Here is an 11,773-nt window from a genome sequence, read left to right as displayed (position 1 = left end):
AATGAGGTAAACTTTAATATTATGTATATTGAAATTTACACCTCAGAAATGGGTGTAAATGGGTGTATATTGAAATAAATATTTCAATATAAATGTAGCTTTTGCATTCTGTTGGGCACCCAGATCTCTATGGTAAATATTCTTTTCTGTATGTATTTTTTAAATGCACCAAAAATAAGGAGTCTACCTAACTCGTAAATATGTTCATGAAGAATACATAATGGCATCCTATCCTAACATTTTGGTAAGTAGGGTCTCAACTCCAATATTAGGTTGATTTCACTGAAAACGGAAGAATAATCATCAAGGTTAGTAACATCGATTTCACAAGTAAGATGGGATAAAATCCCAATATAATTTGATGAAATTAAAATGAAAATGAGGCATGGAACATGTTATTAACACCATTAATAAATACATGATATAGGGGATATCTAAATACAATTATCTATCAGAAATTTTGTCAACTATAAACTATGAAATAGTTCAGCAAGTTTAAGATGATTACAATCACTTGGATTAAAATGACTATTGAGCAGGGCACGGTGGCTTACACCTGTAATCCCAGCATTTTGGGAGGCCGAGGCGGGCAGATCACCTGAAGTCAGGAGTTTGAGACCAGCCTGACCAACCTAGTGAAACCCCATCTCTACTAAAAATACAAAAATTTGCCAGGCGTGGTGGTACGTATCTGTAATCCCAGTTGCTTGGGAGGCTGAGGCAGGAGAATTGCTTGAACCTGGGAGCTGGAGGTTGCAGTGGGCTGAGATCATGCTACTGCACTCCAGCCTGGGCAACAGAGCGAGACTCTCTCAAAAGACAAAACAAAACAAAACAAAAAACAAACAACAAAAACAAACACACACAAAAATCCTCAACTACTGAAAAAGAAAGAAAGAAAAAAAAGAACAGTTATAAAGCTGACCTGGAGGGATTTCCTATAGGATGTTTATGCTATAATTTAGGATAAGGTAAAATTTATTTTTTTGAGGTGATCGTTTGTGAAAATAGTAAAGGACCTTTGGGATGAGTGGCTGGCATTACATTAATGAACTTAGAAATAATATAAATTATATAAGGCATATGGAACCATATTTATTCACAAAAACTTTATATTTAGGAATGTGAGAGTAATATAGTCTGCTTTGTGAAAATTCTGCCCAGTGGCCAAGGCCTCTCTCTGAGGTGACACCCCCTTGCCCACAGCCACCATCAATTATTTTATGCATAATTCCAACCATTTGGCCACAGTTTATTGAGCCATTCAGTCTGCTCTGTATGAACTTCAGGAGCATTGACATCCTTTAAATAGAAGAATGAAGCAACTGTCCAATGGGAGCAGAAATGTTAAAGTACACTTTTCAGGCACAATTGCATCCTGGCCCTTGCATATGGCAACTGGATCCTTATAGTAAATCTCTCTTTTCTGTTAAATTTAAGCTGGGTGTGGTGGCTCATGCCTGTAATTCCAGCACTTTAGGAGGCCAAGGTGGGAGGAACACTTGAGGCCAGGAGTTTTGAGACCAGCTTGGGGAGTATAGTGAGACTTCCATCTCTATAAAAAAAATCAAAAATATTAGCCAAAAGTGGTGGAGCAGGCCTGTAGTCCCAGCTATTAAGGAGGCTGAGGTGGGAGGATTGCCTGAATCTAGCAGTGGGAGGTCGCAGTGAGCCGAGATCACACCACTGCACTCCAGCCTGGGGGACAGAGTGAGACCCTGTCTCAAAAAAAAAAAAAAAAAAAAAAAAAGAATTTAGAAAATACCCCATGCTGACAACAGGTAGTTAGAATATTAAAAAATGTTCATATGTGTATTTTAGTTGCACCACTTCTAGGAGTATGGGAAATTTCTCAGATTCACATACTTGAATGCTCATCTCAGTGTAATTTATAACACTGAAAAATCAGAAAAAAGCTCAATTTTCCAATTTGGTGACTAGTTAACTGTATCAGGGTATGTCCATATTTTGTAGTATTATACAAATATTAAAATGTTTTAGAAAAATATTTAAGTGGGTAAGAAACTACTATGCCATGACATTAAGGGAAAAATCTGTATACAAAGTACTATACACATCATGACTTCAATATCAGGATTGACACATGTATGTGTGTATAATGAATGAAAAAAGTAGAAAAAAAAGTTCCCAAATGTTAAAATAATGATTTTTGACTGGGGAAGCTAAACATGACTTTTATTTTTATGTTATTCTATATCTTCTAAATTTCCTGGAATGACAATGTATACAACTAGAAAAATTCTGTTATTAAATTACTAGTAAAATAATGTATTGTTCTAGCATTATAGCAAGAGTTAATTTTTTTCTTTGTTATGTGAAAAGCTGAAAAATTCAAAACGATGTGTTTATTCCATGTCATGCAGTAGAACAAAATGTTTTTATCTTTTCAATGGCAGGATAAAAAATCTATAACCAATAGTATTAAACTATCAGTTGTATCAAAATTTAAACAAAAATATATTCATATCATTCAAGGTAGTCTTATGTTAAAATAAATTAGTATCTATTTTAAGTAATGAAGATAAATACATTGCAATAAAATTATTTTATTTTAAAGTATATATAACTTTGCCAAATTTTAATCAATTAACAGCAGTTCAGATATAGATATACATATACATATATGTGTAGAATATATACTTTTTTAAAACAAGAAGGCATACTTCATGATATATAATCTTTTTACCACAAACTATATACACTTCTCAGATATTAAATCAAACTAATATACTAGGAAGACACTACTACTTGGGACCCGCGCAGCACCTTTACAAGTAGTTTAACTTTTATATGTGACTTTAGTAACACCATTATACAAATAAGCCATCTTACGGGCATTGTTTTGGCAGTGTAAACCTATGAGACACAGGTTGCATTTCACAAAAAGATCTGAAACTTGACAACTACTGCTTAGCAAATCTTTGTACAAAATGTGCAGTAATAGGTGCAAGTGTGGCACAGTTGCTAATAGCTAAAAACAGGCACAAAAGCTTTACTGCCCTTTGGAAATTGGACAGAACAATCTTGAACTCTCATTTCCTGTTGCTCCTCTAACAATTTAATATGTTCTAAATACCTTTATGTGGAAATAAAAAAATAACAGGACAAAAACAGACTAGGGAGATTGCATTTCTGTCAGTAAAATTTCTCAAATCAACACATTCAATGAGTTTCTGACATTGTTCTTCGAGCAGCCATCATCTGTCTAATGCAAAATGTGGCTTTGCTGTGTCTTGTTGCAAAGGGAAAGAAAAGCTTTTGTTCAGAGCTTTAGAAAAGTCAGTTCAGTCCACATAATCCATTTTCTCCTTCAATTCTGAAAAGCAGCTAATGCTCATTTGGTAGTGAAGTGCTGCCGAGGAATGTTCTCTTGCTCCTTCTTTCACAAAATTACTTTATGGACAGGTTTCGAACATGTCACTCAACCTCAAAACATGGTGCAGGCTTCTTGGTGGATGAGCTTGCATTATCTGAGGGGCGGTAGGAAAGCGTGCTCATTTTTGTTGAAAGGTTTGAGTGGGATTTGGCTTTTGGGGGAATGTATTTTAGAAGCTGGAGAAAATATTTTTTAAATTTTTTCCCCAGAAAGCCATAAAAAAGAGGATTCAGGCAATTGTTAAAATAAGCTATACAAATGGTGATGGGCATGGCTGTGTCCACAATATCTGAAATTCTACAGTCACGTATGATGCCTAGTTGAATCAATACATCCAGAAAAGTGAATATTTGGTGGGGAATCCAGGAAAAGAAAAAGAAAAGCACAATTGCCATAATTATCTTAAAAATATCATCATTTCTTGGTTTGTTCTTCTGAATTTCATAAGCCTTCTTTAGGGCCTTCCAAATAAGAGTATAACTTGTAAGAATGATCAGAAAAGGAAACAGGAAACCCAGTATATTTTTGGTCAGGCCCAGTCCTATCGGAAGGGTTGAATTTTGGGACTCATAATGGAAAGCACAAACTGTAATATTGGTGTTCTCAATGAAAAATACATTTCGATGGATTATAGCTGGCAAACTGGCCAAGCCTGCCAGCAGCCAAATGACGATGCAGGTGACTTTGGCTACAAGCATTGTGCGTCGAAGGCGGGACTTCATTGGGTGAACAATAGCCAGGTATCGATCAATGCTGAGACACGTGAGTAGGAACACACTAGCATACAGGTTGAAACTGACGCTGGCTGAAGCAATCTTACATAGGTAATTGCCAAAGGGCCAGCGGTATTCCATAGCTGTGTAGACAGCCCATAGTGGCAAAGTCAGTAAAAAGCATAAGTCAGCCAGTGCTAAATTCAAAAGAAAAACACTGGCCACAGTCTTCAGCTTCATGTAAAAGTAAATGACTATCACCACCAAGCTGTTTCCAAATATTCCCACCACAAAGATGATACTGTATAAAGTAGGAATCATGACAAATATGTAATTATGCCTTCCAGCTTTGGGACAATCGTCTTGGATTCTTTTAATACCATCTTCGGTAGAAGAGTTGAGAATCATTTTGATCTCCTGGGTCGAATTTGTCACAAACACTATATCAAATGCACCTGGGGAAAATAAAAATAAAATGGTAAAAATAATTCTTGCTGTAAACAAACAAATGAACATTCATGTCTCAGTCATAAACGCAGTAACTCAACTTTTGTCTTAGGAAAAAATACTAGATCATATTTCCTAAGGAAACTCTGTGAACTGATAAAGCTTAAGAATGCACATTTAAATTTTAGAACATAATTGCTTTTGTAGAAAATGGTAAATATCATCCAGAGAAGTGAAATTGGAGTTCTATGTGAATAAACCTATCCTTTTCCTTTATTCTATAAGTAAATCTTAGTTTCCAAATTGATTAAAAACATAACCTACATCTTAGAAAATACTACTGAATTAAATTAGTTTTTCAGAAAGACTTGAAAGTTTTTCCTGAGGTAAGCAGGACCAATTCTTTTATCATTAACTCAGAAGTGTGACACATTCATATCGTATTCTTTAAATCATTTCTTTCCTCTCACAATCTTTACTTAGGTATAAAGATTATAAGTATTCTCCCTTAAGTGGTCAGAATAGTTGCCTTTAGGTGACTGACAAATTGGTCACTGTGGCGATTGATTTAAGAGGGGTAGGAGGTAGGGCTCAACTTTGAGGAACAGGATTTTTTCCATTGTTTTCCAGGCCTCTGCAGTCAGTAACTATGTATTCTTTAACTTCCAACTCAGTCTAGCAAAAGTGCATGAATCTTCTAACCTTCATATCTGCCAGCCATTTCTGAAGTTAACCCTGTGGTTAACGATTTGTGTAACAAAGATGTCAAATGAATAGGTTTGGCCAGGATTATCAAGAAAGCATGTCTTTACTGAGGGCTTGAGAAAGCAGCAGGTTTTCTGGAATTCTGGGAAGAATCAGATGCTCAGGAATGAACTGCACGAAGCCATGCAAATATTTGCTCTGATTTTCTACATAATCAACAGTCAAGCTATTCATTTATGTGATTTAGAAAATCAACACATTCTGCCCTGGATAAGAGTCCATCAGGAAGTCCCAGGAAGGAGGCTGAAAATTCAGCGAGAGTGACGTCACCAAATGTAGTACAGTCACACTCTGAGGTGAAGGTTAGCATTGGGCACAGGCCAGGACAGCTAGGTGAGCAGTGGTGCTGGGCACACAGATCCTATTGCTCTACCAGGAGCAGGTCCCCAGATGAACATGGCTGAGCATTCTCTTGTAACAGCATGCCCTGGGGAAAAAGAGCAGCAGAAATAGGACACCACTGCCATGCCAAGCATGGTTTGCTTGGCATTCAGGAGAGCTGAACACATGTTCTTAAAGTAGTGTTCACTTTGGTGCAAAGGGATGCTGTGCAAGGGATACAACTCCAGTAGTCAGCTTTTAAGAGAGAACACATGTGAGGGAGTTCTTAAGTGGCCTCTTCGCCTTCGCTGAGTTAGTGAAGTTGTTCTCCCTATGTAAGTTTTTGGTTGCATGTCCTCGTTATTGTTCCTTTTTGGTATCCAGCTTATATAATGTACATCTTTTTCTTCTTTGACTCATGGGGACATTGGTACCCACAAACAGGTGCTATCTACCCTAAATGTCACATCTTTGGTAAAGCCTTCCCAACTTTTCTGAGCCCTTTGACACTTTGGATGTAGGCTTGACACTTTTTTTTTTTTTTTGAGACAGAGTCTCACTCTATTGTCCAGGCTGGAGTGCAGAGGTGTGATCCTGGCTCACTGTGACCTCTGCCTCCCAGGTTCAAGTGATTCTTGTGCCTCAGCTTCCCTAGTAGCTGGGACTACCAGTGCATCCCACTATGCCCAGTTAATTTTTGTATTTTTAGTAGAGACGGGGTTTTGCCATGTTGGCCAGACTGCTCTTGAACTCCTGACTTCAGGTGATCCACCCGCCTCGGCCTCCCAAAATGCTAGAATTACAGGCATGATCCACCGCACCCGTCCTTGACACTTTATTGTAATCATCTGTTGACATATCTGTCTTCTCCACTGGTCTGTCAGTTGCTTGTGGGGAGAGCCTGTTTAAAATTTACTAGTGTTTACTTGTTTCCTTGTTTACTGGTGTAGGCCCTTACACATTCCAGGAGGCAGATGATAAATATCTCATGAATGAGTGACTGAATGGACAAATGAATGGGTGAGCAGCATAGAACTTACAGCTAGGAATGCAGCGTATCGAGACTAATTTCTGTGAAATCACGTGTTGCTCCTTGAAGAGTTTCACAGAGAATACTCAGTGTCAACCTGGGCCTCACCTTGGAAAAAAAACAGAAACAAAAACAAAACAAAATAAACAGGTAGAAAATTTCTTGGTGCTTTTAGAAACTTGTGGTTTAGAAAACAGAAGATGAAGGAAGAAATAATGTAACAGAAACTAGGGCTAGGCTTTTAGGGAGGTATGACTAGTTCTTTCTCACCCAGAGGATTTCCCTATAGCTTGTAGATTTTCTAGTTCATCTTATTATTGTTTTGGAACTTATGCCAACTTAGAAGTATACATTCATTTATATAAACACATATTCTTTATTAAAAATTAATTAGTCATTAAAGGGTTATGGCTAGCAGTCATTTGTGCCTTAATGTGGATTAATTTACCTATTTGCTATCCTTTTAACCATCTAGTAGAGATCAGCTGGATTTTGCTTAGAAAAAGAATTAGTAATGTAAAGGTTAAGGAACCTCGAAGGTTGAAAAGGGCCTGGGTGAACTCCATAACTGAAAATGAGGGCAGAGGTAAATATTTGGTTCAGCTTGGGAATAAGGGCAGTAAAAAATAGAAGGGAGTACATTTTATGCTGTAGAAGCCCTTGGGTGCCCTGTGCTGTGAGAACAGGGAGGAAATTTTCTTCTCTTTCTTCTCTCTACTCTTGACTCTACTTTGACAGCACACAGCTCATGTGGGTTCCATTAATCCTACGTTTGGAGTGAGTAGAATTTTATTAACTAGTCTCAAACTATAACTAGCATTCATAATACAATTTCTGTGGGAAAAAGTCTGCCTTTGTGACGATCAATTTATAAGCATAGTTCTGTACTCCAACTCCTTCACAAGCTATCAACCTTTTTTTTTCAGTTACCATTGATTCATATTGACTGGTATTTAATATATAAAAGGTTGCTTTGAACAGCTAGGGGATCATCCCTGGAAACTTTGGTGAGTTATTATTACCTCAATGAGAATTCACTTGAAAGTATCTGGACATAGCATGGAATATACCAATTAGAAGAACATTTTACATAAATGTTTGTATAATTACCAGGACTCCCTACCCAATAAGGAAACACATTTTTTTCATACTCGAGGGTAGAGGAAAAAGGGAGAAGAATTTTAGGCGATAGAAACAGTGGAAGGAAGCACAAGGAAGGAGCAAGGCAAACAGCACATTCAGTGGGTATTCATCAACTCATCATATATTCACTGAACACCTACTATGTGTGGGTGTCCAGGATGCAAGGGGAATAAAGTCACAGTTCTCCTCTAGGAGTCTAGCCGGGGGGACAGGAGCCTTAAAGGCAGTATTAGCTTTAGTTTGTTGAATGTTATATCAGAGGCATGTGGAATACTCTGTGTTTATCACTGACCCAGATTGGTGGGGAGAGTGGGGTTTGGGGGAAGGATGGTGAGAGGGCAGTGGGAGTGGGGAGAGGGATCAGGAGATGGCACCCGGAAACCAGCCAAGGTGCAGTAGAGATGGTGTCATTGCTGGAACTTACCCCTCCTTACTAATGCCTGCAGCATCATCTATGGGAAACAGCTCTCATAAATTAATAGATATTGCACAACCCTCTTGGGGGTGTGGGATCTGGATGTGCACTGTGTATTTCTAGATGGGAGGGTGACACAGGTCATTTCCCAGTCTGCACTTCTGCTACTGATAAGCTTCCCTCGAGAAATTTGTTTCTAAGGAAAGAAATAAAGATGGGACTTTTGTGATTGGCAGTTACTTTAGATTGATGATAAATGACTGGGAAACAGTGGGGCTCTTTTTTCTTTGAAGCTGAACAGATGCTGGTTTGGTGGGAAGTCGAAGGAGAGAGAGATGTGATTGACTAGAAAAACCAAATTGGTGAGATCTAGAAAGCAGCTATGTTTCAGTCACATCCTGCTTCTTTTCCCAGAAGAGTTCTAGGCCGGTAGAACACTGATTAAAAACAAAGGAGGATCCACCTCTTCCTATTTTTCCTATGCTTGGTCTTCCTATGCCTTTTATCCAAGCTCTGTGGCTTGCATGAATTCCATAGCACCATTTCCCCTTAGGGAAAGGAAGATGAATTTGGGGTTGGAAGACTTGAAATGGAATCTTCCTTTGCCACGTACACATCTGTGTGGCTCTGGGTAAGTCATCCAATTTCTCTGAAAATGACCCTCAGTTTTTTTTTTTTTTCATCTGTAGGAAACAAGAACAGTGATATTTATTGCACATGATCTTTGTAGGAATAAAGTGAGATAATGTGAAAGCACTTGGTATATCTTTCAAATAGTGCTTAATGAATATGTTTTACTTGAATCTTTACTATTATTTTTTGAATGCAAGGCAAACATTGACTCAGAACAGCCATGGGTTAAGAAAGCATGAGAGTAAAGAAAAATGTTTATCATAGGTAAGTTCCTTCCGTTGCCATTAAAAGTCTAAAAATTCCAGGCTGCTGTTCTTTTGAAGTATGAGTAAATAATAATCTTAAGCAGCTGAATAAATTTGCGGTGAGTCAGGTGGGAACCTAAGTCTGTGGCAAACATAGGTGTTGGCTCATTGTGGCCAAACCACATTTATTTAACAATTGCTTTTGTAAGAGTTACCTTACATCCTTCGACAGCTTTCCTGGTTCTTAAAGCATAAGAACGAAGATTTTCTTTCCTTTTTTTATTGTAAGAATGCTTTCCCAAGACTTTTGATTAGAATATTAATACCTTCTTAAGCTTTTAGGCAAGCCAAAACCAATCTAATTAAATTGTTCATTACAAGCTCTTTTTAAAACTAGTTTGCAATCTAAAGAAAAAAAAATTCCCCATAGTGTCCTATGATAATAAAGAGAGAACTAAAAGACCAAGTAATTATATTTTGGAATAATCTTCTATCAAAGTATCTCTCTCAAGCATCAAAAAGAGTAGGCCAATGTTTGTAAGCCATTTGCTTACAGTGCTGGACAGCTCAGTAAACCATCCTGTTCAATAAACCATTGTCTTTATTGTTCCTATTTTGTAATTCAGATGTAGAAAACAACTGTTTCTGCTCTTATATCACTTCCCCTGCCCCCAGCCACCAAGTAAGGCCACAGGAAATAACTGTTAGGTATTCACTTGTGAATTCATCGACTCATAGAAATTGGCACTAATATTTTTAGGGTTTTTACTCGTTTCTTTTTCAGATCTACTTGTTCTTATTTCTTAGCCCTCTGTTCCTATTTTACGAAGTCTACTTCTTCTTTTATTTTCCTTAACATTTTCAATATCTGTCTGTTAAGAGCCCCTACCCAATTGCTTTACTATTTATAGTTCCTCCGGTATAAATTCTATTTATTGCACCTATGGACACTTTTTCTTGATAATGGACTTCCGCTTAGGTTTTGTAATCTTTGACTGTGTTCATTTTTGGTGGGAATTAACTTGCTTGGGAAGACTGAGTGTTGGGATGATGGTGGCCTATGAAACTTCAGCTTGGGGGTACAGCACTCCCTTGATCTGGAAGAGTTTATAATGCTCATTTCTGAGCTTAGTTTTCAACCTTATATATATATATATATTTGCAGATACTATACATTTGTAGTATTTAGTAGCTTAGTATCTATACCATTCTCAAATTCTGTCTGGTTTTCAGAAGTTTTCTAGTCTTTCATCATGAATAGGCAGTGATTTTTCAGTTCCTGGCTTTAATCGGGAAACACAGCTTAAATTGCTTTCAGTACATGTGCCTGGTGGTCCTGACTTTCACACTGCCAAAGTCACTGGAACTTTATGTCAGCTGTGTATCTAGTGTTAGTCCTGATCTGGCCCAATGTGGTCTTAACTTTTATTCAGAGCTGTGATCTGGTATTTTGTATTTAAGGCAGGAAGGGCAGTTTCCATGCCTGCTTCATCCATTTCATCTCTACTGAGGTTGCCCTACATGTTATTTGAAGGTGATAATTTCCAAACAAGTTGCTTAAACCTAATAGCTTTGGATTATAGTCATGGCTTTTGATGAAGTATTTGAGCCTTTACAGGTTATATTTACCTCCATGCGGGAATCCTGGCAGCCACGAAGAGGGAAGCATGGCAGACCACCTGGCACCATGGGGCAAGAGACAAGTATTGCTTTTAAGTCAGATGCATAGGAGAATGCCATGCTCTTGGTTGGTAATCCTAGCCTAACTTCATGTTAAATGATTTATTTGGAGATGATTTTGTCCACCCCTGCAATTTCTGAGTGAATAGTTCTCAATGCAAAATATTTTATTAAAATTACTAATATCATTCTAATTAAGTACTTAAGATCCAATCTCCTCAAACTTAATAAATGACTCTGATATGTGTACATGGTAAATAGTGACTTCTGGTCCTCTTCCCAAGTCATTATCATCCACTGTTGTCTGACCTCACAAGAAATAAAAACAAGGCAAGCTGCTTTATTAATTCTGCATGTACCAATTGTGACTAACTGTAGAGACAGTGGTTAAATGTTCCATCATTTCCAACTAGCCCTCCTCTTTGTTTCATCCAAAATAACTAAGAACCCAAAGAACGCAGTTTTATGAAAGGAAATTCAGAAACTTTATAATTTATAATAAAATTTATATTCAGGATATGAATTAAAATGAGAGTAAAATGTTAATCCCACATTTTAGCTTCTTGGAAATTATTCAAGACTACCGTCTGATAATGAAACTCTAAACTACAATTAAAATTCTCTAAACTCTAAAAGTTCCTACTTACTATAAATTAAACAACTCAGTTGTGATGAATGTCCCAATCCCTCCCACCCACATCACTATCCCAAATTCTTAGCTGTTTTTGTTGTTTTTATTTTATTCCAAAAAGTAAAGAGAAACAGGTACCAATGAAAGATACACGATCAAGTCTAATTCACATGCTTTAAACATCTTTCTTTGACATGTTGGTGTTAGTAGAAAATACTCTCATGTTAAATATGAAAGGCCATGAATGGCTTTCCAGGGTGTCTGGAGAGAGGAGACTCCAGAGACTAGGAGAAAAAGAAAATAAAACCTAACTTGGAAGAAGGCCTGTAAGTAAATGAACCCCTGTCCTCTTA

At 37.4% G+C, this 11,773-nt stretch overlaps 1 protein-coding gene across 14 annotated transcripts in view; it reads right to left on the bottom strand.

Annotated features, from left to right (window-relative positions):
- Positions 1-2,551: 2,551 nt before the first annotated feature.
- Positions 2,552-11,773, bottom strand: part of AGTR1 (angiotensin II receptor type 1) — a 45,227-nt gene continuing 36,005 nt past the window's right edge. For 7 of the 14 annotated variants that reach the window (XM_015131970.3, XM_015131974.3, XM_015131973.3 and 4 more), the window contains 2 exons: positions 6,684-6,781; positions 2,552-4,565 (listed from right to left, as the gene is read on the bottom strand). In XM_015131970.3, the coding sequence (XP_014987456.1) occupies positions 3,439-4,518 (1,080 nt within the window). In that variant the 5' untranslated portion in view covers positions 4,519-4,565; positions 6,684-6,781 and the 3' untranslated portion in view covers positions 2,552-3,438. Of the gene's footprint in view, positions 4,566-6,683; positions 6,782-10,738; positions 10,789-11,773 lie in introns of all 14 variants that reach the window. The other 7 variants (XM_077994158.1, XM_001110548.5, XM_028843763.2 and 4 more) reach the window with 2 other exon arrangements.

The sequence above is a fragment of the Macaca mulatta genome, chromosome 2 (genome assembly GCF_049350105.2).
Source record: "Macaca mulatta isolate MMU2019108-1 chromosome 2, T2T-MMU8v2.0, whole genome shotgun sequence".
Lineage (NCBI taxonomy): Eukaryota > Metazoa > Chordata > Mammalia > Primates > Cercopithecidae > Macaca > Macaca mulatta.
The sequence above is the reverse complement of the archived record's forward strand: the minus strand, read 5'-3'. Positions and strand labels throughout refer to the sequence as shown.